General features: G+C 36.9%; 2 protein-coding genes across 15 annotated transcripts; one reads left to right on the top strand and one right to left on the bottom strand.

Moving 5' to 3' along the window:
* The first annotated feature begins 2,567 nt into the window (after nt 1-2,567).
* Nucleotides 2,568-13,807, top strand: LOC140865752 (lysine-specific histone demethylase 1 homolog 3). Of its 14 annotated transcripts, none has more exons than XM_073270506.1 (13): nt 2,568-4,502; nt 5,330-5,471; nt 5,656-7,986; nt 8,076-8,169; nt 8,586-9,070; nt 10,002-10,718; nt 10,798-10,872; nt 11,517-11,777; nt 11,868-11,935; nt 12,061-12,133; nt 12,876-13,016; nt 13,132-13,234; nt 13,533-13,807. In XM_073270506.1, the coding sequence occupies exons 1-8, from the start codon at nt 2,659-2,661 to the stop codon at nt 11,595-11,597; spliced, it is 5,769 nt and encodes a 1,922-aa protein (XP_073126607.1). In that variant the 5' UTR covers nt 2,568-2,658; the 3' UTR covers nt 11,598-11,777; nt 11,868-11,935; nt 12,061-12,133; nt 12,876-13,016; nt 13,132-13,234; nt 13,533-13,807. The 14 variants fall into 14 exon arrangements, with proteins under 14 accessions (XP_073126607.1, XP_073126604.1, XP_073126603.1 ...); XM_073270503.1 differs by having other exon boundaries at nt 12,050-12,133; XM_073270502.1 differs by having other exon boundaries at nt 11,863-11,935.
* A 1,996-nt stretch (nt 13,808-15,803) lies between these two features.
* On the bottom strand, nt 15,804-20,945 carry LOC140865213 (uncharacterized). The gene is made up of 5 exons (XM_073269778.1): nt 20,558-20,945; nt 19,973-20,235; nt 18,320-18,437; nt 17,306-17,514; nt 15,804-16,561 (listed from the first exon to the last, which is right to left on the bottom strand). Exons 1-5 carry the CDS (start codon nt 20,870-20,872, stop codon nt 16,108-16,110), a joined length of 1,359 nt encoding a protein of 452 aa, XP_073125879.1. The 5' UTR covers nt 20,873-20,945; the 3' UTR covers nt 15,804-16,107.
* Nucleotides 20,946-24,415: the final 3,470 nt, after the last annotated feature.

Here is a 24,415-nt window from a genome sequence, read left to right as displayed (position 1 = left end):
TCATTGCCATGTGTTTATTAAATGACCCGGCTTGTTGTGAATTACTAGTGAAAAATACAAATGTCTTGCATGCCTAAAAGAGAAGTTTTTTACATGTAAAAGTTTAGTGAGGGAAAGGTTTTTAATGTGGTAGTGAGTAAAAATGATAATTATAAAATAAAATATTTTAATATACTTAAAAGTAGTTTTTATGATTGCTTCATATTTTGCATAATAGAATAGATATGAGCATTGGTTTTTTTAAAAGTTTTTTTTTAAAAAAATTCAAATCAATTTAATTTTAAAAAACAAAAATACCCAAAAACGCTGCAAAGCAGTGTCCGTTGTCAGGGACAACGACATACAGGGGCTGCATCAGGCAACCTCAAGCTGTCAAGCAAAGCAACCCTTCTTTCTTTCTTTCTTTTTTATTTTTTAAAATTGTTTAATATAATTTGCTCAAAAATTTGTAAATATGTCATAAAATAATAAATCAAAAGTGAATATATGAGAGACTCAAGCTATGTAATGATTGATTCTTTTATCTCATGCTTATTCCAAGTTTTAAAATAAATTATCTACTAATCATATATATTTTTAAGTTTAATATTTGTTTTTTGTTATATCAATTTGTATACTCGCGAACCCACCGCACGTGATATATTTGATTCCAATTGATAATAGGAAACTCAGGAATTGATTTGATTTGATTTATAACAATTTATTTTAATATATTTAAATCGAAATCAAATTTTAAAATTCCTGGGTTAGGGTTGTGAATTTTGACTATTTTACAAATTTTTTCCACATTTGTATTTTCTTTTATCACATGTGGGAAAAAAACAAATAACAGGCTAGTCATATTCTCGTTTTTTTTATTTTTTATTTTTGGCTATTTTTTATAATTTTTTTTAAAGATGTAAGAGACATTTCTGATTTTTGTCATATTTTATATACCTCTACGAAATCGAAGGGAGGTAGACGTAATTTTAAAATCATTTGGATCTTTTTGTAATTGTAGTTGTAATAGTAAAAAACTTCAAGGGAAGTTAAATAATTAACCTAATAATTTAATGTTTGATTGTTGCTCAATTCCGAGTAGATTATCGAATTAGTTGTGACCTTTTAAGCGGTATTTTTAGGCAAATAGGTGACACGGGTGACGACAACCATGTCACTTTAGAAGAATAAATAAAAATCAAATTTCTCAATTTCAGATTTGCGACTCGATTACATTCTTTCACTCTTCTCTATTTCGAAGCAGAACATCGATCTCCTTCCGCTGCCTGTCGCTCCATTGTTTCCCTGTATGTGTTCGTTCTATTTTTCTAGATGATTTTATCTCATTTCATCGATTCTAGATCAACGAATTTGATGTGTTTTTTTGTTTTCAGATATTTAGTAGTGTGGATTAACCCCACAAAATATATTCGACTGGAGAGATGTTCGATGCCGAAAAAATTGATTTGGTTTGATTCGATTTGGAATTTTTTTAATCAAAATTTTGAATAAAATTGAACTTCAGTTAATTTCAAAATCAATCCAAATCGTCGTCCATAAATAGAGGAGAAACGATTGATATCTTTGCTATCTTTATAATATAAGATGTTTCATACAAACTACTTTTGATATTTTATGCGAATGCCCTAAAATACCTATTTAATAATAATTTTTTTTAGAACCCGATACAAGGAAGGTAAAAAATCAATGTTTCATTCAACTGCACCACTTTCTCAACCTCTCTCCATGTTTATTTTAATTTTATCTCTGTAATTATAATATTTGGTTTTACTTTCTCAACAAAATACTAATTTCCACGCACTGCACAACTTTCTGAACCTCTCTGTGTTATTTTAAATAATATCTATAACAGTTATATTTGGTTTTGCTTTCTCTAAAAAAAATACTTCAATTACCACATCCAAAAAATCAATGGACGTAAAACAACAAAGACATAAGTTAAGATAAGTTAAGTAGCATTACACATTCTTTTTTCCCCCCTTCAAATTTTGTTCCATTATTGTGTTTTCACGTTGCATGCGTGTGTTATTGCTTGTGTTGGTTAAATGACCCGTCTTGTTATCAGTTACTAGTGGAGAATGCACATGTTTTAATGCCTAAAAGAGAAGTTTTTACATGTAATTTTTTTATGTAAAACGTGGAGTGAGTTGAAAGTTTTTTATGTGACAATGAGTAGAAATGATAATTATGAAATAAAATATTTTAATATCCTCGAAAGTAGTTTTTATGATTGTCTCATCTTTTACATAATATAATAGATGAGTATATTGATGGAAAAAATCCATGAATTTGAAATAAGTTAATTTTAATTTCCTCAAAAATAGTTTTTATAATTGCATAATCTTTTGCATAATAAAATTGATATATAAGCATACTAGATTAATGGAAACAATAAGCATACTAGACTAATGGAAACGATATCAATGAATTTTAAATAAATTAATAATTAGCAGAAAATGTGGAAGGAAGGTCATTGACCAAAATAAAAACAAATTAGGTTGACCAAAGTATAAGCTTCCGGAAGTTAGAATTATAATATAAAACAAAAGGCCCCACTCGGGAAAAAAATAACAAAATTAATTAAAAAAACTGAAAGCCCCATTGAAATTGAGATTAGGGTTAGGGTTGGATGTGGAGTGAGACTCGAAGGTGAAAGGGATGGATGAGAAGGAAAATCAGATGGGTTTGAAGAGGAATTGTGTACCTATGGAAGCATTATTTGATTCAGGTGATGACGAGCCTATTGGGGCATTGATGAAGTTCAAGGGTAAAAAAAGATCCAAAAAAACTAAAGTGGTTCCTGATGAAAGTGAAAATAAGGTTAAAAGTGTCGAGAAGATTGGCGTTGAGGACGAGGATTTAGGTGGTATGGAGGATACATTAGCAAATTTTAGGAAGAAGTTGAGGGGTCCAAAAAAGGATTGTGCAGCTCAGGTTGTCGTGGGGAAAGCCTCGAGTGACAATTTCTTGGAGCCATCGTGTCAGTCTACTAGGGGGTATGCAAAGGATGGGAGATTGTATATAGATAGTGGTGCAGGCGGTTCTCCAGGGGATGCCTCTGTTTTAAAGGTGAAGGCTAATAGGAAAAGTAAGAGACTCAAGCCTAGCTCTGATTCAAAGGCTGTTGCAAGGGACCCTGAATGTGATGGTCATGTAGATCACCGGATATCGGAAAATTGTTCTCCCCGTGATGGGAAAGAGGACACTTCAGAACTAGGGGATGAAGCTGTAGAGAATTCATCATCTCCCCCTTTTCAAAAAATGATATGGAAATCTTGCAATTCTTCAAGGTTGGAGCAGGTGAAAGAAACCCAAGTTTTTGATGTTGAATCAAAACCAAATTCAATTGCTGGCTCAAAGGATCCACTTGTGAAATCTAGATCTACATCAAAATTAGTGAAGAATCTCCCTGTATCTCTTGACAGGGTACATGTAGTTCATGGTCAGGGTTCAATAAACTCAACCTTGATCCATCAAACCGTTGATGGGTGTTTAACTGAAGACTTAAATGTTGCACAGGGGACTTTAGTTTGCACCGATTCAAAGCAAGAGCTTTCTTCTTTTTCATCGGTTACCAACCATTTATCAAGATCTAATGATATGGATGGTACATCTTTCAATGTAATCTTAGAGAATTCGTCCTCGGTTGAAAGATCTCATTCTAGGCTGAGGGAGGAGTGCTCAGGTAAGATCTATGATGTCCAAGATGGTGATATCAACTCTGAAACCAGTGGGGACCTTCCAGGTTTTAACATTGAGCCTCCTTGTTCTAACAATGTTTACGATATAAGTTGTGGGGTTTTTTCTGCGGATGGTGAGAACAATTGTTTGCTTCCACTTGATGGAGCTGTTGCCGGGGCCTGTAATAACAAAGATGCAAGGGATCAGTTGAATTCACATTTCAGTGATACTTCAACAATTATGCCTCAAGTTGGGAAGATAAATTGTACTTCAGTAGGTGCAGAAGTTCCAGGATTCTGTTTAGAAAAGAAATGCTTGAGAAAAAGAAGCAAAGATATGTCCCAGACAAATACTAAAGCTTCTGACAGGTTGCTTGACCAAGCATGCTCCCTAAACTGTAATGATCATTCTGAGGATGACGAGGAAAACCAATCATTGTATTCATCTCTTATTCTGGATCATCAAGGAAGCTGTCGAGAAGAAACAGCGTCTCTGTTTGATTCTGAAGCTAAACAAAGCAGCATGTCGGTAATCGAGCGGGTCACACGGAATGCTAGAAAGTGTCGGCACGAGGACATGGCTTATGAGGGCGATGCTGATTGGGAAATATTGATGCAGGGTCAAGAGTTTCTTGTTAGTCATGGGGTTGTAGATAAAACCAGGGAAAAAACCAATTCATCGATGGCTGTGGATGCTGAAAATGGAAAGGCGGCAGCTGTAATGGCAGGGCTAAAAGCTCGTGCTGTTACTCCGATCGAGAAAATCAAGTTTAAGGAGGTGCTGAAATGCAAAGGTGGACTTCAGGAATACTTGGAGTGCAGGTCAGTGTTTAATATTTTGTCTGACGACCTACTTTTCCTGAACAAGGTTATCATAATTTTTAGTGGTTCCATCATTTACTAGAGGAGGATTGATCATTTTTTTTATTTGTACTAGGTAATAATAATTGTGCATGCGAACTTAAATCTGTTCATTCCGTTACTATTTGCTTAGGATATTTATGTAGGTTTGTTTAGGAGTCTCAAGTGTATTGCTCGTATTGCCTGACTAAACCTGTAGTTTGCTTACTGTTTGTAGGTATTAAGAGCTGCCAACTTAATTCTGAGCTTGTGATTTGGATTTTATATGATATTTATTTTAAGTTTGAGGAATTCATCCCAAGGGTTTTGCTTGTTGCTCATTTTATTGCTGATTTCTTGTTTTATTATTTATAAAATATTTTGAGAGGAGCTATGGAATGGTTAGGTTTGAAGCAAGAGGCTCATTATTCCCACTGAAATTGTAAAAGTTATTCAGTATGTAAGAACATAGTTGCAGCTGTATATTGTCCATCACTAGCGATTTTGCGAAATGATTTTGAATGGTAAAGGTTCCTTCTGCAATATTTTTTATTAACACAGTAATTGCACAAGTTATTCAGTGTATAGGGTAATAATGGGAGCTATTTCAGTTCATCTCTTGTGACTATATGAATGAATTTGAATTGTAAAACTTCCTTTCTGCAACTTGTTTTTATTGAGTAAAATTCTTGGGTAACCTTTTCTACTTGAATTGGCTATTGTGGGATATAATTATCTGAATTAAATTGTGTTTTTAACATGATAGTTGGTACCAAATTTTTGGGGCTTAATCATTTGAAGTTTTGTAGGAACCATATTTTGAGTGTGTGGAACAAAGATGTTAGCCGCATTTTGTCCCTGACAGATTTTGGAGTTTCCAAAACTCCTTTACTGGGTGAAGGTCCACATGCTTCTCTTATTCGAGATGTCCACACCTTTCTTGATCAACGAGTAAAGCTTCTTGAATCCATTAAACTTATTTTGTTTCGTTCTTATTTAATTTGGCTGTGAAATGTTTGCATTCATTTGTATTTTCGTTTTTCTTGCTTCAATGATTTTCAGCTGTATAGAATTGAATACCAGAAAGTTTTAACCAATCAAATAATTTTTAAGATTGTTATACGCAATTCTACAGGGTTATATAAATTTTGGGGTTCCTTCTGGAAAGCAAAAGGTTGAAAATACCATTAAGCATGACTCAAAACTTCCGAAGTCCAAAGAAACTGCTGAACCTTCTACTGATTTAGAGGATGGAGTTTGTTTTATCCATGGGAAGGAAAATACTGATGTTGAAGAAATGAATCATGATGCATTTACCGACGAAAAACTGCCGAGAAAATGTAAGAGAGAAGATGGACTCGTCAATCTTCAGGCCTTAGAGTCATCTGCCCCTAGAATCTCTGAAGGATGTCCTCCCGAGGAAAGTCAAGTAGGCAGTTACTCTGATTCTATATCTCAGAAAAATGTGTCAAATATGGATTATTTGGGTACAATTCCATCATGCAAAAATGATGACGGCACTACGCTTCCTGCTATGCATCTAGAATCACTCGCCGATCGTGATTCAGTGCCTGCTGTACAGGTAGAGGTCCCCAAAGAAAGGCCCACTGTTGTATTAGGCTCCATAGATTGTGAGCATAGAGATGTAAATAATGATTCTGGGCCCAGGAATAGTATAATAATTATAGGAGCTGGCCCTGCTGGTTTAACTGCGGCGCGTCACCTGCAACGACAAGGTTTCGATGTTATTGTGCTTGAGGCCAGGAGCAGAATAGGCGGCCGTGTTTATACGGACCGTTCATCATTAAGCGTTCCAGTAGATCTTGGGGCTAGCATCATTACTGGTGTGGAGGCAGATGTGGCAACTGAAAGAAGGCCCGATCCTTCTTCATTGATTAGTGCTCAGTTGGGACTTGAGTTAACTGTACTGAACAGCGACTGTCCGCTTTATGATATTGTGACTGGTCAGAAAGTTCCTGCAGATCTTGACGAAACCTTGGAAGCAGAATATAATAGCTTACTCGATGACATGGTATGGCTGGTTGCTCAAAAAGGGGAACATGCCATGAAAATGTCTCTTGAAGAAGGCTTAGAGCATGGACTTAAGAGATGCCATATGTTGTACTCTGCACAAGATGACATGGAAATTGCATCTGATAAATTTCCTGATACAGTTAGGTCCACCAAAAAACCTGCAGATGATGTTCTCAATGCTCAAGATTCTAAATCTAAGAGTTCGAATCCTCTTGAGAGAAGAGTCATGGATTGGCATTTTGCGCACTTAGAGTATGGTTGTGCTGCTTTGCTTCAAGATGTCTCACTTCCAAACTGGAATCAGGATGATGTGTATGGAGGATTTGGTGGAGCTCATTGTATGATTAAAGGAGGTTACAGTGCAGTTGTTGAGTCTCTTGGTGAAGGACTTTGCATTTACCTGGATCATGTAGTCACCAAAATATCCTATGATGTAGATTGTCAGGAGATGAATAATAATGATCCGCGTAACAAGGTTAAAATTTATACATCCAATGGGAAGGAGTTTTCAGGTGATGCTGTACTGGTCACTGTGCCACTTGGGTGCCTGAAAGCTGGCACTATCAATTTTTCGCCTCCGTTGCCGCAATGGAAATATCAATCTGTCCAGCGGCTGGGCTTTGGCGTTCTAAATAAAGTAGTATTAGAATTTTCCGAAGTGTTTTGGGATGAGACAATCGATTACTTTGGTGCTACTGCTGAAACTACAGATCAGCGGGGGCGGTGCTTCATGTTCTGGAATGTCAAGAAAACTGTGGGGGCACCTGTTCTTATAGCCTTGGTTGTTGGTATGGCTGCCATAGAAGGCCAAAATATTAGCACTCCAGATCATGTAAATCATGCCTTGCTTATTCTACGGAAACTTTTTGGGGAGGATAGAGTATCTGATCCAGTGGCATCCGTAGTGACTGATTGGGGCAGGGATCCGTACAGTTATGGTGCTTACTCTTATGTTGCTGTGGGAGCATCTGGAGAAGACTATGATATTTTGGGAAGACCAGTGGAGAGTTGTTTATTTTTTGCTGGTGAAGCCACGTGCAAGGAGCATCCTGACACTGTTGGTGGTGCAATGATGAGTGGACTGCGAGAGGCCATACGTATCATGGATATATTGAAAACAGGGACTGATTATACTACCGAAGTGGAGGCCATGGAGTCTGCAAAACGTCATTCAGATATTGGAAAGAGTGAGATGAGGGACATTGTTGAGAGGCTCGAGGCTTTAGAGTTCTCCGATGGTTTATGTGAGAATTCACTAGATGCGTCGCGCCTTTTGACTCGGGGCTCTGCGTTAAAGGACATGTTTTTCACGTCAAAAACGTCAGCTGGGAGACTCTTTCTGGCTAAAGAGCTTTTAAGACTTCCTGTTGGATTTTTAAAGACCTTTGCCAGCACTAAAGAAGGGCTCAGCGTCCTCAACTCATGGATTCTGGTAAGTTCTCTCATGGATGTGGTGTTTACGCCGCACTTGCTTTCACTGAAGTGTCTGTTATTTACTGTGAATTTTATGGTACATGACAGGATTCCTTGGGGAAGGATGGAACTCAGCTGTTGCGCCATTGTGTCCGTCTACTTGTACTTATTTCAACTGATTTACTTGCAGTTCGATTATCTGGTGCTTACCTCACATTCACCTTTATTCCTAGCCCACTCCTGTTTCTAAAGTATTAGTTTCATGACAACTTATGTATAATTTTAATGAAAATCCATGGGCCATTTCTTTAATCTATATCTATACTTCGCAATGACAAGGTTTTCAGATGCGAGTGGAAATATTTAATGCACCCAAATCTGTTTTGAGACTACTTCACTCAATTGATCATACAGGTTTTCCTTGGACATGTTATTTCTTTCCCTGAAAAAAAGTCAAATTGCAGCCCTTTTTTTTAAAACTCATCAATTGAAATTTTTATATCTTGTTTGCGCTTCCTGTGATATATCTTGTTGGGTTGATCTTGCAAAGTTTCACATTTTTTTTCTGAGCGTTTTTTTAGAAATCATATCAATTATCATTTCTTTTATTATGTTTAGGTGTTGGAAAAACTGTAAAAGAGAAAGTCTGTGTGCATACCAGCCGTGATATACGTGCCATTGCTAGCCAGCTCGTCAATGTATGGGTTGAACTTTTTCGCAAAGATAAGGCTTCTAAAGGGGGACTTAAATTGCTCAGACAATCAACTACATTGGATTCAAAAAGCAAATCTTCTCTAGTGTCTGGAAAACCACCTCGGCGCACAATTCATGTTGCACCAGAGAGCAAAGGAAGTTCAAAAGTTTCAGCATCTGCAGGACCATTCCCGTCCAGTGAGAGAACTAAGAAAGTGGTTGACAAAACTATGAAATCAGAAACAAGAATCGACCCTAAAGCTGATGTGCAATTCTCATGCTCTCATGGTTCAATAGGATCTCGAAGTGTCGTGGAGGAGAAAAATCAAGAAATTCCCATCTCCGAAGAAGAAAGTGCTGCCATTGCTGCTGCAGAAGCAGCCCAAGCTGCTGCTATTGCAGCTGCCAAGGTTTGCTTGTTTCACCTTCTTTTATCTATCCGCTCGTAACATCTCTTGCTTATTCACTCGTCGCATCTTTTACCATTTTTATGTGATATACGAATTGACGTTCGGAACCACAAGTAGATTCCAATGAGTGACCACCTTATTGAAGTTGGTATAATATTTCTCTGAATTACTCCAATTAAAAAGGATGATTGCATGTGCCTTTCTTTGGTTTCTGCTCTCAGACCAAAATAAGAAATTGTTGGGCACTCTTAGCGATGTGATTTCTTTTTCTGGATATTGTCGTGTGCGAAAATGTGTTACTCATTATGCAAATAAATTAAGGGATGACAATTGATTTTCAGTTGACCCGAAGTTATGGAAGTTGATCCTTTATAGTTTCTTTGACCGTGATATTTGAGCTTAAAGAAACTGTTCCTTTCAGAATATGGACAATCTTATGTATGTTATGTTAGTGGTATTATCGTCATTCACTTTTAATTTGAAACTTTGTGACTCTCTGGTGCCATAATTATTTCCAATTTGTGTTCTTTGGTTTTAAGCACTGGGCATGAAGCAGTGAACCGACGAAAAATTTCTTTTGTATAAATTCTTGTGTTGTGTATACATTGCAGTTGCATTATATTGCCTGTTATAGAAATGGCCACTTATGCTAGCGCACTTGCTTTGGATCTTTATGTTAAAAGCTATTGGATTCTTCAATCATGAATTAACCTGACTGGTATTTATGAATGTAAGATCCTGCCAAATGCCCCACTAACACAATGTACGTCTTTTAAGAGCCACTATATAATTTACCCATGAAGTTGTCCCAAGTTGATTGTCCCTGTTCTCTGTTTATTGTTGGACTTGGTTGAGCAATGTGCTGAGTTATGAGGCAGCTTTCCATCTGTTACACCTCTTTCCTTTTCTTTTTCTTTGTATTATACTGCAGGCATATGCTGCTTCTGGCGTCATGCATAATACATTGTCGCAGCTTCCCAAGATTCTTTCGTTTCACAAATTTACTATGCATGAACAATGGACCCATATGGATGAATCTGATGTCAGAAAGAATTTGTCTGGTGCGGCTATAGGCAAGCAAGATTTCTTATCTGACATAGATTCTAGGAACTGCAGAGTGAGGGATTGGTCAGTTGATTTTTCAGCTGCTGGCATCAACCTGGAGAATTCCAGGATGTCAGTTGATAATCGTTCACAACAGAGCCGTTCAAACGAGATTGCGAGTCAGTTGAACTTCAGAGAACACTCCGGGGAAAACGCAGCTGTAGATAGTAGCATATTTACAAAAGCTTGGGTTGATAGCGAGGGAAGTGTGGGCATAAAGGATTACAATGCTATTGACCGATGGCAAAGTCAAGCAGCTGCAGCAAGTTCAGGTCTCTCTCATGGAACAATGCACTTGACGGATGAGGAGGATTCAAATGTAAACTCAAAGTTATATGCTAGGAAGCCTAGTTCAGTGGCCATTGAAAGTTCTGCCTCGCACGTTGCATTAAACAAGGAATCAAAAGGCAATCAACCTAGAGGAGCAGAGCGATTAAAACATGCTGTGGTGGACTATGTTGCTTCGTTGCTTATGCCTCTCTATAAAGCTAGGAAAATTGATAGAGAAGGTTACAAGTCAATCATGAAGAAAACCGCTACCAAGGTTTTCTCCTTGATTTACGCTGCAACACTGCTTTTTCTTTCATTTGCTGCTGTCAGCGAACTTAGATTTTTTTTTCCAGGTCATGGAACATACTAATGATGTGGAGAAAGCTATGGTGGTATCTGAGTTTCTTGATTTTAGACGCAAAAACAAGGTGTGGATCACAATTTATTTGCAGTTACTTTGAATTTTGTAGGTTTTGTTTTACTGAATATTTTTGGCTTGGTGCAAATGGTTTCTGCTGATAATTTGTCTGTAAAAACTTGGTTTCTTTTTGTGATGTAAATGGCGGGATAAAAGGCTCAGAAAAATTAAAATTTTGGTAGTTTTGCTTCCTAGTATCACGTGGAGAGTTTTTGGTAGTCTGAGACTATCTTTTGTTCAATGTAAAAATATTTTTGAGATCACTTGGATCTTTTTTTAGTTATTTTTTATGCACCAAAACTATCAGCTTCAGATTTATAACATTTACCTTAAATGCACTTGGAGATGATTCAGAAGAGGGGGGTGGGGGGGGGGGGGGGGATCTTGCAGTTTTTGGAACTTCTAGAATTTTAAATTAAAAAAATTTCTTGACTGCAAAATTGTTTTGTGCGTGACAGTAAGGCGTCGACCTCTTATGTAAATAAGTAACAAAACATTGGTGTTATTTCATGATTCTGTTGGCCCAGTATGTTTCCTGTTTATGAGTTGGTTTTCATCTTTTGCATTAATTATTTTGATTCAAGTTATTTAGATTCTTTGGATAACCATTTTTTGTGGCTTCTAATTTCCTATTCAATTTTGTTGTTGGGGCAGATCCGAGACTTTGTGGACAAGTTGATTGAAAGACATATGGCAATGAAGAGAGATGCCAAATCAGGCTCATCCGGAAGTTAGCTGTTTGTCGGTGATATACAAAAGATTGAGTCCAACTATATCCGTAGCATGCCTACCATCGGTCAAAACTTGGGCAACTGGATATTATATCCATTTCCATTCTCCAGGAATCGATAATTATTTTAACGTGGAACTGCTTTCAGAAATTATTCGCTAGATAAGAGGACTGTATCGTTTAGGGTAACGTTGCACATTCTTATATTTTTCAAAAAGACTCCTTTTCCAGAGGAGTAGTACTTATTTTTCCCGACTGATGTATGCACAGCTTAGATTTTTATTGCAACAAATAGACAATTCTCCTCAAGTTGCATTGTCTGCTGCCCTCTTCGCTAGTTTTAGTAAGCAAATCATTACTTGAAGAAAAAATTTCACGAGTTTATTCCATCATTTTACAGAAAGTTGACAATTATTTTCGGGAAATTGTGATGGCATCTTAACACCTTGTTTATCAGTTGTATTTCAGCCATCAAGGTTACTGCCATTTAGCAGCATCTTCTCTCTCTTTTTCCAAAGGAACCAACCTATACACCTGAAAGGTGAGGCTATTGAGGTGTAACTGCTTATAATTTGGTTTTAGTGTTCTAAAAAGTAAGATGTTATGCCGTAATCGTAAAAAGTTACCCTTTCGCGGTTTGTGGTTTCCATTGGTTATTCCTTCTTGAACCTCCTGATGTGGCTATTATTTTTGTTTCTCTAGTGCCACAGAGAAGCTAGTTATGAATTGCACATGGATTCAGATTGATGGGAGTTTGTGAAACCCTCTGAATGATTTATGTCGTTTTATGATTGAATTTTTTTATTAATTACTTTAGTTTGCCAGAAAAGTTTACCAGAAATTGTAAAAAATTTACCGTTGTGTACTATATGCCAGCCAAACTGAACCTGTGGGAGATGCATTATCCATTGGCCAGCATGCGGACGATGCATCATATTCTTTTCGGGGTCTAATTAAATATGAAAGTTCTTTTTAAATTTTCATAGTGAGGTTATTTGTTGCACTGTAACTTTTTGATCAAATAATGTCTCCGTATGGTTGACATCTACTTTAACTTTTGGTTGGTTAGTGTAATACGTTTTGTTTCTTTGCCAATAGAAGATCCAAAAGATGCTAGAACTGGAGCCCTTTTCTGTAGTCGGAGCACTAGATATATCTGTTGTATGCTGATACATATATGCTCTCTGTTTGTTTGCTTCTTTTTCCTGCCGATGCCCTCTTATCCATTTGTTCATTGTGTGTATATCTACATCTGTCGTCGTTTATGTTTAGAAGAAAAATAGCTTTTGTAGATATGCCTGGTCAAGGACCAACCCAGAAGATCCAGTAAATCGTGTTTTGGGATCCCGGTAGAAGCTGGCTCAGTTTTGGGTTCAGATTCCCTCGCTCATCCAGCATCCTGTATTGATTCTGCAGGTTTAAAGGTTCGATCTCTATAACATGTATGGTTTATTCTGCCGCTCCTTGAGGCAATAGTACTTGTAAACAGTCACATATTTTGTGCTATACGTCTGAAAGTCTCTTCCTTCCCTTCCGAAGGGTTGCGCTCCGGGATGCCCGCTGAAGTGCTCATGCAGATTTCTTGGTGTTTCCATGGCATACTACGCGGTTTCGTGGAAAGCTAAGCGTCATTTCGAAAGGGGTAAATTATCTCGAAACTACTCGCAATTCTCAACAATTGCATTTGGGTCGATTTTACCTTGTGAAAATTGTATTAGTTTCGAAGCGACTGCAAACTGAACGTCCCTTGTTCGTTCGTTCGTTCGTTCGGTCCATTGTTGTTTGGTTTAATCGTCGTTCCGTAGTCGGACTCTAGCTTTGAAACTCTTATTATTATATTCTTTTGTGGATGGACATTTAACCGACAGATATTAATGAATGTGTGACGATTGTATTTGTCATTTTCTCATTTAATTATATGATACCTAACGTATTTTCAGGTCTTACAAGTGAAAGATGCCACCCCATATTCATGGCCCGAAAAGAGGCTCCTCGAGTCGTTCTAACCATTCAGCCTGCCACCCATCTCATTATATCCTCCAGCCAGTTGTGTATATTTACATATATCATAGTGAAATAATACCGCAAAAATTGTTCATTTTTTAATTCATTTATTTATTATGTCATGATTTGTTCGAGAAACTTTCGTGATTGTTACTGTATTTTGGAAATAACTTCGTTGTTTTGTCAGATATCAAATCAGCGTTTGATTGAGCTTGGCTTTTATTTATATGTCAGTTTTATCCATTATTACTTTTAACTATAAAAATTTTCGCCTTTTTTTCCCTTGCAAAAAATAATCGATGAGATGAAGATAGATTCTTTTTTTTTTCTTTCTAATTTTTAATGAATGGAACGCGAAACAAAGAAGGTAGATGAAGGCTTGAAGCTATGGCCTGTGTGATCTTGTTACATGAAAGAGTGTGAGTAAATAAATAAAATAAACTTGATTGATCAAGATAGAAAAGTACGGGTATTTCTACAGAAAATGTGAAATGGAAAATTAGCAAGTTGGTAATTCAAAAAAAAATAAAATTTAGCAAGTTGGAGATGCATAAATATACGAGTTCCACGTGCGCACAATCGCACTTGCCTTAGGTTTTTTGTTTTTGGAAAAATATGAGACGTGGTCCGTGGATTGGGTGAAAAGAGAATAATAATAATAATGATAATAGTTGAAGAAATGAAGTCATTTGCATTTATCTCTCTTACACTTTATGTATTTGACATTTATCTCTTTTATCAAGTGTGAAAATTATAGCATACAAGAGAGGTAAATACCAAAAACAAAAAGTGTAGAGAATGTGAATGCAAATTACCTTAAAAAATGTGTTGAGATTTAGTAAAATTGATATACGCCACGGCCAACGAACGTTTAAGTCAGGACCAATAAATTTGCCAAACATCCGACATTTGATCCATTGTTATTTTTTTCCTTTTTTTTTTTTTTATTAATATAAAGTATTAAATCGATGCATAATCTTATAATAATATCCGAGTGAAAATTTTGTTCGATTATTTGACAAGAAGTTTTAAACTCACCTGGCCCGTTGTCTTCCCTAACATTGACCTGCAAAATCAAGGAACTAAATATGCATATTGATGTTAGCAGCAGAAATTGGAACATATATCCCTACCAGACATCTCCAGAAACCATTTTAAGGATATACACAAACCCGAAATTGCAAACGCTACATTCCTCTTCCTCTCCTATTGCACTTTTAGCAGTTGTCCCATTCTCAGTTACAATCTTATTTTCTGTAACGAGATAAGTTCTTGTTCATAGTTTTCTCATGATCGTGCTCACGGTAAAAAATGCCGGCTTTGGTCTTTTGGGTTTTATCTTGGGATCGTATTGAGCTGATATCACCTGCATGGAGAGAGACCGTTAACGATCTTAGAACAACGTCAGTTGGCCTGAATCCTACAGACCAACCGTCATTTTGTTTTTCTTGTTTCAATTTGTTTTGCCGGATTTAAAACTATTTACATCAACAAATACTAGGTCATTCCTTCCTAACCGATGGAACTCTAGTTTATACCAGTAGATGGACATTTTCTTTGGGATGCAGATCCAGAGACGCACAATTCTGACTGCTCCTGCATGAAGATATCTACTCAGAATCATCTGAATCCGAGTATTCTAGTTATGAAGAGGATTCAGATGAAGATGAGTATTAATACTATTACAGTCCCCCACCTCCTCCATGTTTCCAAGCAGACATACAGATACTAGACCTTCCAAAGAAGAAAGCCATCTTCCTTCTCTCCACAAAAGCAACAAAGATTGTCTCATGCTCAAAACTTTGGGTCATTGTCTTCTTCTACTCTCAACAACCATTTACTATTGTTGTGATTGTTTCTGAAATAATAGGGGTTGATGAGAGGAGAGAAGAGAGGCTGAGAGAAGAGTTAAATGAGAAAATGTATGAATAATGTAATATTTATTTTAAAATAAAAATAAAATAGTATTTTCATGCACCTGGAGCACTGGCGATCTAAAACAAAGATTTCTAGCAGATTGGGGACTAACCCCTCCGTATTTTTCAGAGAGAGGACATAATGAGAACGGGTTTAGGGATTTTCGGCGAGATTGCAGCATTAAAAAAATCGAAGGAAAAATCCCAGCATCTATCTAAATTTGAAGACTTGATCTTCTATTTTAACTGAGAAGTGAGAACAATATTAGTTAATCAAGTAAATCAAGACGACGATTGCATATTCTACATATCCTTTTAGCTAAAAATTTCAAGAAATTCAATATCTCATGATACAAAGAGGTCATGCAGCTAGCTACATTTGTAAAGCATTCTGGTACAACTCTAAACCTTATGGCATCAAATGAATGAATTTGAAACCGCAAGTTTATGCAACTACAACAACAAATGAATACAAACATTTCGAATTGGCAAGAAAAATAAGAAAAAGCTATCAAATAAAAATATAATGGTCCAATATAGAGATTAGCATGTTAAGTGATATTTTTTACTTTTCCATCATTCAAGTAAAATCAAATTAGAAGCTGGAAATTTGATCGGAACCTACATCTGAGAAGATTGTGGAGCTTTCATGATGGAATGCAAATGACTCCGCTATCTTTATAGCATCGTGTACCTTCAACCGCGTTCCTTGTTGCGAAACTACCACAGATGCAACTTTAGCAGCTAGTTTACCCATATCTCTCAAATCATATATGCCACGTAATAGACCATACAATATTCCAGATGCATAAGCATCCCCTGCTCCACAGGTATCCACTGGAACACAAGGTGAAGGCGGGATGTAAACAGCCTCCCCCTTCACACCGATATAAGAACCTCTAGGACCATCTGTCACCGAAACATATGGAACGAAATGGCTCAGGTACCTTGAGGCCAAAGCAGGGCTTTCTTTTGAGGAAAAATCACAAAAAGTTCTTGCTTCGTCGCTGTTTGCAAAGATAATGTCGGCATAGTTTTCCATTATATTCCTATCCAATACAGTTCAGGCGTCAGATTAATTCGATAAAATAATCATAGCGTAGATTGGCTCATTTTTCATTTCAGGTGGATGCAATAGAGTAAGAACATTGTAGGGAATGGTACCAATATCTTTTCACGATTAATGAAATAATCACAACGCAGATACATCCTCACAAACTATGTGGATGCATTTCTCTGTTTTTTTTTGAACAAATTTTTTTTAGACACAGTTTTCCGTTTTCAGGTCTTAGGTAAAAAATCTACGATGCACTTCAATAGAAACAAAATGAGAGAAGCACAACCATCTTTTTTCAGACATGGTAGTTTTTTTTTTTTGAGACAATGTAGTTTTATCTATTCATAAAGAGGGATTTTGAAATTCATCGACCAACAGTCCCTTATTTCAGGGAGTTGGCATTCAACACGTCTCAGGTGGTGTGCATACAAATCACAATCCACTTGAGCTTCTATTTAAATAATTCCACATGATAAGCCCAAAAAAGAGATTACCAATCGCAATAAATAATTTCCATTAGAAAAGTCATATAACATGAAAGCGTTTATGACAAGCATATCATGACGTTTGATATTACATTTGTTTGATTCATGACAACACAGTCAGCTATCATGAGAGCAATGCCTATTCTCATAATTAATCCACGCAGCCATCAAGTGGTTATTCAATTGTACAATCAATTGAGTGGTTTTTTCAGTTGATAAATGTAGCAATGTAAGGTGGGTGTAATGTTTACCAGAAATCATCATAATGTTTCTCAATGCACGTGACATCTGATGCCGTGATGGCAACAAAAGCACCACACCTTCGGGCTTCCTCACATGCCATGGTAATTGTTTTGATTGTGTCAGGAAATTCAAACAAGTATCCTTCAATGATTAATATACTTGTTTTGGAAATCAAGCTGGCCAAGGAGGGATCATAGTTTACCCTTGAAGATGTACCCTGATTTAACAAAACAGAGATTGAGAAACCCATGGAACTATCTTGTTTTACACAATATGAGAAGTTGAAAAATATTGACGACAGGCCCAATAACTGTGATAACACACACAGATCATTAAAAAGTATAATTAGTTTGAAGTTCATCACTACTTTATAATTGAAAGAAATATTGAATCTGGAACTTTTTTAGATGACTCGTGACTTGGAGAATAATCAATAGCATCGGATGAAACTCATGACTGAATCTTTTCCACAAGGTGGTTGAATTGTCAATTGTGCCAGTAAAAAAAAAGTACTTCCTCAGTGCCTAATTAAATGTCACATTCCTAGTTTCCTACAGCCGACGGCGCAAAACTAATTTTCAACAATAGAACTCATTTGTCTTGAAATTTTTTAGAAACACTAATCTATATATAATACGATTGGTTTAAAGTTCTATTTTCTAACAACTTTCAAATAATCAATAGATTAAGGTAGTTTCCAAATTAAAACTTTGCCACAATGTAGCAATTATAAACTAAAAAGGGACACAGTAGTATTTTTTGACTTGTGGTCCTCACAGTATATTAGTTTTATGCGGTTGTGCTAGTAAAAACTGCGGTTTAGAATGCAGCACAAATTAGGGAGCTTGGGAGAATAAGTGCTTCCATTAGTTTTCCATACTCATCTAAATAGAAACGTTCAATAAAAACAACTGTTCACCTTAAGCGCTGTATAGAAATGTGGTACCCAGCTAGGTTATTGCACAGCCTTGTTTAATTTCTAGAACTCCTGAATTTTGTAAGCTACAAAAATGTTATTTTACCTGGTATGAAAGCATTGTCCGTTGAGCATCAGGAGTTGTTAAAACAATAACTGTTCCAGTAGTCCCATCCTTCACCGGCGCAGAAAGGAAATTTACATTTGCTCGCCGAAGTTTAGATCTGAGTAAAATCTGTAACAGTCAGCAAATTTCTATGTGCTATCCGTGATGAACTATTGATTAATGAAAATTGCAATTTTAGTCCTGTAAGTTGGCCTGTTTTGGGCCTGGTTGTAATTTGTCAAATTTTGGTTTTCATCCAATAACTTCGATTTTTTGTTTGTGTGAGACCACTAAATACACCAAATATTTTTTATTTGACATCGATTCTCTCCTACGTAGCACATGTGACGAGAACAAAGCTATTTAAAATATTAGCCACATTAAACTTACCGATGCTCTTCTATGTAACTCATGTGACAAAAATAAAGTCTATATTACACATTAAAATCAATCCAAAAACTATGTTTCAACGTGCGTAAAATATATTTTATTCTTTCCAAATGTGTCAAGTGGAGAAACATCGACGCCAAATAAACCAAAAAAGGACCAAAGCAAAAAAATTCAAGTTATTGGGAGGAAACCAAACTTTGACAAAATACAAGATGAAAACCTAAAACTGGCCAACCAATCGGACTCAAATTGCAATCTTCCTAACCGATTACTAAGCAGTCAGAGAAGAGTCTGTAATTTGTCAAATACACAGAAATTGGTAAAATAGTAGCAGTCAGCTGCTCATTCCTGAAGGGAGATCCATCCTTCACTAGTGCAGAAAATAAAACTTATATCTACTCACCAAAGTTTTGATCTAAACAAAATCTGTAAGGGTCAACAAATGTTCGGTTGTGTTCGTTTCTACAAATTGTCTAATATATGTTATAAAATTTTTCTGTGATCATTTTATTGTTGTTTGCCACTTGTCCTTGTTGAATTGGCAACTCACCATTTGCCCACATGGGTTCAGACCGTGATATTGGGAGCTAAGGATTGAAAAGCCAAAAGTCGGAATATTAGAACTGGGGAGAGTTTCCTAAGACTTAAAACACATGATCTCCACCACCGAAGTTTAAGATTGTTTATTTTTTTTATTAAGATGCAGAGTTATAAATTATCTCATATTTGTTTATTTCGTTTTTCATGAACAGATACAACCACCTAGTTCTCGGGTTAGTAATAACAGTTCTTAAATGCCATCATTAAATTGTGTTCCATTTGTGTTCTAATAGTTCCTATTCGGATGTTTAAGTTCCATTCCATCCATTATATGTCTCTGTCATTTATCCGGCAGTTAGACCTTGTTCCGAAAATTTATTTGCATGGTTTCATTTAAAATATGTTTTAAAATTCATTAATTTTGGAAGTTTGAAATGAGAATCTCCAAATTTATTTGCCTCGTGCATGTTAACTGAGTCCAAACCTGGTCGTAAATAGTTTGATCACGGTGGACAACTTGCGCTGTCCAGTGGCCTGGGCCACTCGAGATTCTGGTGGGGAAAAGGCATCACAAAATGCAAAATTCCTAACTTAGGAAAAGTTAATCACGCAGCTGGAAAATGCAAATGTATTAATACTAGAAAATGCAAGGAACACCGTTTGATGACAACCGATTTTTATCTGAGAGCTAAAAACATAAAATTATATGCAAAGAAAACCTACCTATAGAATCCACCTAAAGGATCACTTCCAACGCTGCCAGCCATAGCAACATTTAGCACAGGGCCTCCAACAGATTGCCCACCAAGCCTTGCCAAGGCCACCAAACTATTTGAAAGAGAACCACCAGCTGCAGCCATGTAGTTTCGTCCATCCATAGCCCGCAAAATTCTACCCCTTTCTTCATGATTCACTACTTTCCTAGAGCCCTTCTCTAATTCAAGTCTATCCAGAAAATCATAGTCAACCACGCCAGAAAAATCGACCTACCATTGTTCCAAAAAAAAAAAAAAAAAAAAACTAAGTTTTGACTTTTCAAAAAACCAGAAGCATGAGCATTGAACTGCTTGACTGGAAAACTTCCTCAAGCTCTGTTCTTTTAAACGAAAATCAATGCTTCGAAACACTTGCTAGCGAATAGATAGTAATTGAAACCCAATCAGTCAATAACCACCTCCATCCATGTTATTTGATTCTACTTACAGCTAGTGAATTTGGATAAAAGGATTTCAAATACCCTTGTTAAGTAAAAATCTGAAACCCAATAGCACAAGAATAATAGCTAGAATTTAAAAGAAGGAAATTTACCATGGCCTGGCCGAGGCCCAAAACATGCCATCTTTCAGGAAGGGCGGCGGCAGAAGAGTCCCTACATAATTCACGGCGGGGGGAATTATCGTCGTTTTCAGAAGAAGATTCTCCTAGCCCATCAGAATCATACCTATTGCCCGCAAATTCATCTCCACTAATCGGCATAGAAGAAAAACGAGAAATCGAATTGGGATGAAAACGAAAGTGAGAACGAATACATTTACGGGGAGAGTTGCATGTGGGAAGAGGAGGAGTGGGGGATGGAGATAAAAACATGGAATTTGAGGATAAGGAGATGAGAGAGAGAGCCATTATATCTCTATCTCCCTCTTGCCCGAAAATTCAGTTCAACGCTGCAATACTCTCAAACGGATTCAATAAGAGAAAATGGTGGGTACCCCACTTTCATGGGTTAGTCTATAGCAGTATTTCACCTCCTGATTCAATGTCTTTATATCATGTGGGTTTTTGTATTTTTACATAGCATTTCACCCTTGATTCAACGTCATTAGATCATGTGGGTCCTTGTATTTTTATGGAAATTAACATGTGTGTGGATGATCCAAGAATTAATATTTGACCACATGATAGGGAAGAAGTACTCCAAGTGTCGATGTCACCCATGAACATGACGTGTCAATTTTTTATTGGCCAATTTTGTGGGCCCGCATGTGGGGCCCAAAAACTGACACGCTGCTGCAGCATCGATTTTTCCAAATCTAACACCAGTCGGTTGCGTGAGTTATATGATATATGAATATTTTATAAATTTTTTTAATAAAATAATGTATTATTTAGTAGTTAAAAATTTATTATTAGTAAGATAATATAAAAAAATTTAATACGATACAGATTGATTGAAAAAAAAGGTGGAAAAGGTTAATGAAAAAAATATGTTGAGAAAAAAACATACAAAAAAGGGTAGAAAGATAATATATCGAAAAACAATTACTATAAAACACTCAATCTTTATATAATAATATAAATAGTATAAATATAAGATAGAGTTGACGTATCTCGGAAATATAACAAGAGACCCTTAAACATTGGTTGACATGTCACTAAAATATTTGAAAAAAAAAAAAGCAAAATAATTTAAATACATGATTCATTTGTATAATTTCGTTTATATATAAAACTGAAACTAATAAAATAATTTAAGTACCTCCTAACTCCGGGTTATTTAAATAAATATAATAAATTTAAATTTTTTTTAAACAAATATAACAAATTTTAAAATTTTAAAAAAATATAATAATATGGAGTTTGAGACCCCTCTTCATTGAGGAATTGGGGTTTGAGACCCCGACTCCTCATTTGTTATTTTCGAGGAGTCGGGGTTTGAAACCCCAACTCTTCATTGTATATACATTTATATTTTATATATATATATATATATATATATATATATTCAATTTTATCATTATTATTTTTTGGTTTTATATTTGCATCTATAGTTGTTCTACATATTTGGAAAAAGTTTGTAATACAATTGAACTTTTATAAAAGGAATAATAGTCAAAATAGTCTTGTAAGTTTTTTGTTTTGTGATTTGGTCATGTAAGTATTCAATTTTAGATTTTGGCCTTGTAAGTTAAGTTATGTTTTGGTATTTAGTTCTTTTTCATTTAAACAATATTTTTATAATCAGGTCAGTGATCGAACCGATCTAACTTAAAAAACGATCCAATCGGTCAAATTTTTTTTTACCGCACAGTCGGACCAAAAAACCGTTTATATAATTTAATATAATTAATAATATATTTTAAATTATAAAAACCTAAAAAAATTATATAAATAGAAAAAAATGTATTATCGTCGTTTGAAAAATAAATAACTATATAAATATATTCAAAATATTAGTTATAATTATATATTTTTTATAAAATAAATAAATTAATTAAAAACTCTAAAATTAATAAAATAATATTTGTAACGAAGAAAAAATTTCAAATAACCATGTATATTGATGATGGTTTATCAAACCGGGGCCCGGGTTGTCAGGGTAGTGAAGTGGGCCTGACGTGATGACCGGGCTGGTAGGTGTAAAATGTGGTTTGTCCCTCCTGGATCGGGATGATCTACACACAAGGGAAAAGAATGAAAGCACGTTAGTGGGGCGCCGGAAGGTTTTTCGGCGGGGCCACTTCGATGCTTAAGTCAGACTTAGAAATAGAGTGGGCTTTTAGGAAAAATGAGTATAGTGCTTTGGGATTTTAGATGAACATACCTCTACAAATGCCTGTGGCCAGGTATTTATAGGCCTTGGAGTGAGAGAGTCACTCCGCATTTCCAGGATAGTGGCCACGATTTGGATCGTGGGTGCAGGAGTTACCCACGTTTACCTGTGACGCACGATGGAGCCGGAAGGCTCGGGATTATGGCAGTCGTGGGGATCATGCCCTTGAGACATGGGCATTGTCTAAGTCATGCAGATCTGGTCTCCCGGGATCCTGAAGCTCCTAGCCTGCTTTAATACAGCCCTGACACCCCTGGCCTTTCCTGGCCCTTCCACCCCTGGCTTACCAGGATATCACTACTCCTTTCAAAAATAGTCGGGCTAGAGTCTTACTCGTTGTTCTGACTAACAGCCCTGCTACCCTTGCTTTAATATAGCCCTGACACCCCTGGCCTTTCAGGGTATCACTACTCCTCCCAAAAATAGTCGGGCTAGAGTCTTACTCGCTGTCCTGACTAACAGCCCTGCTACCCTTGCTTTAATACAGCTCTGACACCCCTGGCCTTTCAGGGTATCACTACTCCTCCCAAAAATAGTCGGGCTAGAGTCTTACTCGCTGTCCTGACTAACAGCCCTGCTACCCTTTCTTTTCATAGCCCTGACACCCCTGGCCTTTCAGGGTATCACTACTCCTAATGCTTCTCTCTTAATGGATGGGAGAAAAATATTTTGAAATTTTCCGAAAATGTGATAGGGCTGACGTCAACCCTAAAATTTGAAAAGACGGGCAGGGGTCAGTGGCCGTTACCTGTCCTTTCACTTGCCCACATCATCATTACCCTGCCCGGTTCAACTTCCCAAGCTCACCCCCACCATTGGATTGTTTTGAAATCCACGGCCTAGATTCACCGTGATTCTCTATATATAAGTCATCTCCTTTTCCACAGCTCACTTTCTTCCTCTTCGCACATTTACCTCCAATTTTTCCGGCTGCTACCCCTCGGCGATTTCTCCGACCTCCGTTCGTGTGTACTCACCTTCTTGTAAGTTTTCATCCAATCCCTACTACATTCCCCTGTTTTTCTTCGCGACCATGTCTGAATCGACATCGTCAACCTCTGGTGCCAACGCCCATGGCTCCGGTAGCGTAGAATCGGCGGCTCTACGCCCTGATTCTCCTCCTCCTATTACCTCCAGTGCCCACCCAACCCTAGCCCCCTCCTCCTCTCGCCCGAAGAAAGCCAAGATCGGGTCTTCTAAAGATAAGGGCAAAGCCAAAGTGACTCACCCTACGGCTCTAACCCTCCTTCCTAAACCAAGCCCCGAAGGTCCCTGGTTCTCCCAATTTACCAGTACCCTACGCCCAGAGTCCATAGAGGAGCTTCGACTTATGGGTAACATCCCTCTTGCGTATTCTATCCGCATTCCCGGGCCCCTGGGCCGGGCTGACCAGCCGCCCGAGGGGTTTTATACCTTCTTCAGGGAACAGCTCAGGAATGGGCTTCGTTTCCCTATTCATCCTTTCTACTATAAAATTGCTGCTTTTACAAGGTTCCTCTGAACCAATTTCATCCAAATGCTTTTCGCATGATGGCTGCCACTTACGTCCTTTTCAAAGCAAACAATTTGGCCATCACCCATCTCGTCTTTCACTATTATTATGCCTGTCGTTTCAC

This window comes from Henckelia pumila, chromosome 4 (assembly GCF_033568475.1).
Source record: "Henckelia pumila isolate YLH828 chromosome 4, ASM3356847v2, whole genome shotgun sequence".
NCBI lineage: Eukaryota > Viridiplantae > Streptophyta > Magnoliopsida > Lamiales > Gesneriaceae > Henckelia > Henckelia pumila.
Note: the sequence above shows the minus strand (reverse complement) of the source record. Positions and strands in the feature narration are given on the sequence as shown.